This window comes from Mus pahari, chromosome 11, assembly GCF_900095145.1.
Source record: "Mus pahari chromosome 11, PAHARI_EIJ_v1.1, whole genome shotgun sequence".
NCBI lineage: Eukaryota > Metazoa > Chordata > Mammalia > Rodentia > Muridae > Mus > Mus pahari.
In genome coordinates, this window is record NC_034600.1 from 72,567,436 (window position 1) to 72,573,057 (window position 5,622).

The window sequence follows — 5,622 nt, forward strand, 5'->3', positions numbered from 1 at the left end:
GAAGGAAGGAAGGAAGGAAGGAAGGAAGGAAGGAAGGAAGGAAGGAAGGAAGGAAGGAAGGATCCTCCTGGGGGGACCACAGATGCTCACACATAGACTCCATAGTCCTTTGTCACTCTCATTTCCTGAGCAGACTATGCCAGTCTTTGTGCCTCTCATTTCCCGTGGTCCCGCATTTTCAGCACAACCAGAGGCATGATGAGCCACACAGTCCTTCAGAGCCTGCACAGGGCTCTGCCATGTGCCATCCCTCCTACAAGGACCCACGCTTTGGCTCTTACCACGCTTTGGCTCTTACCACGCTTTGGCTCTTACCACGCTTTGGCTCTTACCTTCAAGTGTGTATGTTATGCTAGATTGAGCATCATTCTTGATATTTCTTAATGTGGGTCCTTTAAAGACTCCCTATGCACAGACTTGTATTTAGTCTTTTATGCTTTAAGATTCCTCAAAACACTCTAGGCAGTAGGACAAAGGACCGAAAGCTAGTGGGCCTCATTTGCCATGTGTGCATGATGGCTGAAGACTCATGCAGGTGTCAGAACAGGGAACGAGACAGACCAGAAAGTTCCTAACCTGCTGTCCACAGCGCATCCTAACTGAGGCGTAACCGAGATCAGAAACACAGTCGTAATGTAGAAAATAAGAAGATGAGAGCTGAGGGGGGGAGGGGAGGAGAGAAGAGAAGAAACATCCCTCATAGTTTTAGGAGTGCCTTGCCTGCTTTAATTGGGTAACATTGCAGGTGTTAGTTGTGATTTCTTGAGCACTAACTATATCTTGCAAAGTATACTAAAGTGTTTTATACATACAGAGTAAATGCCACAAATACATCAAAGATAGACAGTGTACCCACTTCATAGATCAGGCAACTGAGGGTCAAAGAGGTCAAACAGATCATCCAAAGCCAGACAGAAAATGAAAGAGTGGCAATGATCATCTTTACGTCCACTGTCACCCTGACGGCCCCACACGACCTGTGTGAGGTATGGGTGCTCCAGCCACTAACCACCTCCCACTTGCTAAGACCCTTCGGTGGGCCAGGATCTGTGGGATCTGACAGCGGCTTACCATACAGTTCATGGCGAAATGATTGTGCTGCGTCTGAAGTTCCATGGCGTGCGGGTGGCTGGTCCCGATCTCCGTGTAGCTGTTCAGAAACAGGCCTTTGTTGTGAGTGATCCAGTCAAACATCTACCGGGAGAAAAAGACAGGCTGGAACCAGTGCAGAGAGAGACGGGGCTGAGGGCATGTGCCTCCCGGGGGCAGGGGGTCGCTGCTCTGAGAGCTCCGAGAACAAGCAGCACCATCTTTAGTACAAGGCAGGCACAGAACCCTGAACGAATACAAACAACAAAACTAACAGAGGTTTTCAAGGACTTGGGGGGTTTAAGCTTAGGTCTCCTATAGCCCAGGGATACTGTCACCTGACCAAAAGTCCTTTTAATGCACTGTATCAACACTTTCTAATATAGTTTTGTTTTCACTCTACAGTAAGTTTACTAGCCCATGAAAAAACAAAACAAAACAAACCAATGACCACAAGTTAAGAGGGTGACTTCACCTATGTTCACAGCTTGCAAAGGACTCCCGTCTGCAAGTGTCCTTTTCTTTGACATTGCAAAGAATATATTAGCTGGTGATGAATGAGCATTCCCTTTGCCCAGCTGCTGTCTCTAGCACACAAGAACAGCACATGAGAGCACAGGGCAGTACTGCCTGGGTCACACAGAAACGCGTTTTCAATGCCATCTCTCTCTTGTTACAAAGGACATAGCTATAGGTCTGGATGGGGTTTGATGGCTTTGTTTGAGGAGAGAGGCGGCACAGGAAAAAATACATATATATAATTGTTGCTTTTAAAAATATAATCATGAAATTTGTACTTTTAACAAACAAACAAAAAAAGACCAACACACCTACAACAACAACAACAAAAAGCCCACCCTTGCCTTGCCCTCACGCTTTCCAAGACAGCAGAGCACTGCACTGCGAATAGAACTGGAAGCCAGATGGAAGCATGGTCTCTGGATGGCCTTGCTGTGGTGTGGTTGTGGTACCACAGACCTACTGCTTTTCTCTTTCTGTTTTCTCACCTGATCATACCAGTCTTGGCTGTGAGACCCACTGACCCAGCAGCATCCCCCTGTCCTGTCAGGTTGGCATGCCTCTCCCCCTCTACCTTCTCAGCATCCTGTTCGAACAGCCGCAGCTGGAAGCACTGGTCCAGCTTCAGTTTCCTCACGTGCCACATCTGGTGCAGGTGCTGCCGCGTGGAGTGCAGTCTGTCCAGCATGGTGGACACCTTGGGTAGGAGGTTCTGCAGGTCCGCGTTGCCCGAGCCTGAGTTCTTTTTCGGGAAACTGTCGCTGCTCTGTATCCGCTGAAGCAGCTTCTGCCCTTCTAAGTCCAAGTCCTCGATGGGAGCCTTGATCACCTTCTTCTTCAGCTGAGAGTGCTCGTCGATCATGTTCCGAGCCCCCTCTAGGTCCTGAGGCAACTCCTTTTTTGCAAGAACATCCTGAAGTTCCTCTAGCCGTGACAGCATATGGGCTGCATTGCTAATGTACTCCTCGAAAGCTACTCGGATTTCTATCCATTCCTCATGGTTGTATTCCAGGCAGCCGTCAAACTCAGGAGTTAGCTGGGAAGGATCAACTACTTTGGTAAGGCCTTCTAAGGAGACCATATTTGTCTTCAGGAAGAAAAAAAAAATACATATGAGAAGATGAACCAGTTTTATGTGATATCATCCTGTAACTTACAGTGGTCACACAGAGGTTTCCCAAGTTAAAAGTAACCTGCTTATAGAAAAGCCAGTCTATGTCTGGATCTGCCTCCCCAGAATACAGAGGGGAGACTCATTATCAGCGTGATAAAAACTCCATTGAAGTAGCACGTTAGTGAGAATGCCTAGCAGCATCCAACTGAGATTTTCATAAGCTCCAAATCAACTAGACTCCACTTGAAGAATGAGAAGAACCTAAATGGAAGTCTTATTAATACCTCAGACTTCAGAAGAGAGCTGTTGAAAGTGATTTCACAGGGTAAAGACATTGGGAATTGCGGCTTCCCTGTGATAACCTGCCACAGTCCTACACAGTTAAAGACACTGGGAATAGCAGCTTCCCTGTGATAACCCACAATCATGAACAGCTTAACTGCTTCAGGTTATCCCAGCCTAAGTCAGAAGTCTCAACCTCACCTGATATGTGTGGTGTGTGTGTGTGTATGAGAGAGAGAGAGAGAGAGAGAGAGAGAGAGAGAGAGAGAGAGAGAGAGAGAAAAGCATGGTGATGCTGACTAGATGCCTCAGGGAAACCATGAAGCTGGGGTAATAAGATGCAAACATAATGGAAACGGAGCTCATCTGGAGCTGAAAGGAAAACAGACTGTCTACCCCACCTCTGCCACTTCTAGCCAGACACAAACCTAGAAGTGACATCTCTGTGCTGGCTGGTGTAAAAAACAGCATGTGGCAATAGTCTGGAGAGCGCGGCTCAAGCCTGCACTGCCTTAGCTTACGGTGCTACCGTGGGCTTTTTCTTATCCATCTGCTGGGCCATCCACACACAGCGAGACTGGCAACCATGCAGAGACAGCCGGTCAGGCGGAATACGGGCAGGCGCCTTCAGGAGCCGCAGTCAGAGACTAATACAGAACATTACCAAATACTTGTGTGAGGCAAACTACTTTTTTTTTTTTTTTTTTTTTACTTAGAACATGTATAATTAAAATACATTACACTTTAAATTTTCCATTAAGTGAATACCTAAGAGCTAGTAAATTATCTTTCAAAATTACCACTTATTGTGTATGAGGATAAAAATGTGCTTTATATTTTACTTAAACCACTTCAAAGTAGTTTCAATCTTAAACTAAAATCAGATTTTAATTCCAGATAGGGAAATCAGCACGAGGGGGAGGTGTTTTAAAATCCAAGTCGTACACACCAGGAGACAAGCTGACAAGTGACGCTACATCACTGTGGAATATTATTTACCTTAAAACAGGATTCGTTTCCACCGAAACCTAAAACTCGGGCAGAGATGGCAGAGACAGCAAGCTCTTCTTCCTTCCACCAGGGACGGTTAGAACTTATTACAAGGAACTATCCCAGTCCTATTACAGAACAGGACCTGAGCCAAGCGTCAAGCCGTCGGCAGTACTTTCTCCTCTAATCATCCCATTAAACTGACCACATCAAAAGCCTTGTCCGAACTGTGGTGGCTTAAGGAGAGGCGGCTCTCAGCGGGAAAGAAAATGAATTAGAAGGCTTTGGTTTACTTTTTATAACCATCTGACAGCCATCCGTCGTCCAGCCCCAGCTGGATGCAGAACTCTACAGTTCTAAAGGACTCTGTCCACTTTTACAAGTCAAAGACGACGTGTACAGTGGCTGGCGAGTCTCCCCACTGCCGAAGACCAGATAAGCTCACTGCTCCTGAGGTAGCCCCCACAGATCTGCAGCCACACAGCTGGTGCTGACAAGGGGAGCTGTTCAAGTGATGGGGACAGGCTTCTCCTCCCAAGCTACAGTGGCTCTGCACCCTAATCCCAGAGAACTGAAATCCAAACCGCTGTGTCAAAAGCCACCACACCAGGAGAGGGAGCGAAGGCATCTACTTTAAGCAATAACTAACGCTTACTATACACACATAATGCATGTAGACCTTGCTTGAGACTTGGCTTTAAAGACCTGTCATCAGCCCACTGCGGTGAGGATGCACCAGCTTATCATCAACCGTGCCTGTGAGTTTAGGATGTGGCTACCCAGAGGGAGAGTTACCTCAAATTCAAATTTGGAGCTGCCAAAATTTGTCCTCTGTTTCTGCCAGAAGTTGTCGGGCTTGATTATCAGGGCTATGTGGATGCAGCACGGGAAGGACTCCTGCAGTATCTTCAGCAGTGGCTTGATGGAGTCCCACTTGGAGCCGCGCATGTCCACAATCACCGTGAACCCTCGCTTGCAGACCTCCTCACTGCAGAGCAGGAAAGAGGCTGATGAGTGAGCGAGATGGCTCAGCGGCTGGAACACATGCAGTATGAGGATCGGGGCTCACACCCCCAAGCGCCCTCACTCATAACCAAGGTGTGTTAGGATGGAAAGCACTGGCTGCTCTTCCAGAGGACCTAAGTTCCTTTCCCAGAATTCCTAAGGTTGCTCCCTGCCATTTGTAACTCTAGTCCCAAGGTATTTGAGGCCCTCTGCTGGCCTTCATGATTACTGCACCGGGGAAGGGATAGACAGGCAGGCAAGGCACACAAACAAAATAAGATGGGGGAAAACAAACAAACAAACAAACAAACCCCACTGGGTATGGCCTTGCATTCCTGTAACTGGGCCCTGTGAGGGGATGAAGACAGCAGGACCCTGGGGCTTGCTGACTGCCAGCCTAGCTCCACGTTCAGAGACACTCCAGGGAATAAGGCCAAAAATTGTTAGAGCAGGACATCTGACATCCTCTGACCTTCTGTGAGCACACCCACACAAGTACATCTACATGTGCGCAAACATGCACACACTTCCCCAACAGGCATGTTTGAGGTGGACAGTCTGACAGACTGACAGACAGACTCTCTCTCTCTCTCTCTCTCTCTCTCTCTCTCTCTCTCTCTCTC

The 5,622-nt window shown here is 47.6% G+C and overlaps 1 protein-coding gene across 1 annotated transcript in view; it reads right to left on the minus strand.

The window, feature by feature from the left end:
• The window catches only part of Trio (trio Rho guanine nucleotide exchange factor), a 299,667-nt gene that overhangs the window by 174,638 nt on the left and 119,407 nt on the right, over nt 1-5,622 (minus strand). The window contains exons 4-6 of the mRNA XM_029543932.1: nt 4,790-4,982; nt 2,183-2,695; nt 1,072-1,194 (exon numbers count right to left, since the gene is read on the minus strand). Coding sequence (XP_029399792.1) covers nt 1,072-1,194; nt 2,183-2,695; nt 4,790-4,982 — 829 coding nt within the window. The remainder of the gene's footprint in view (nt 1-1,071; nt 1,195-2,182; nt 2,696-4,789; nt 4,983-5,622) is intronic.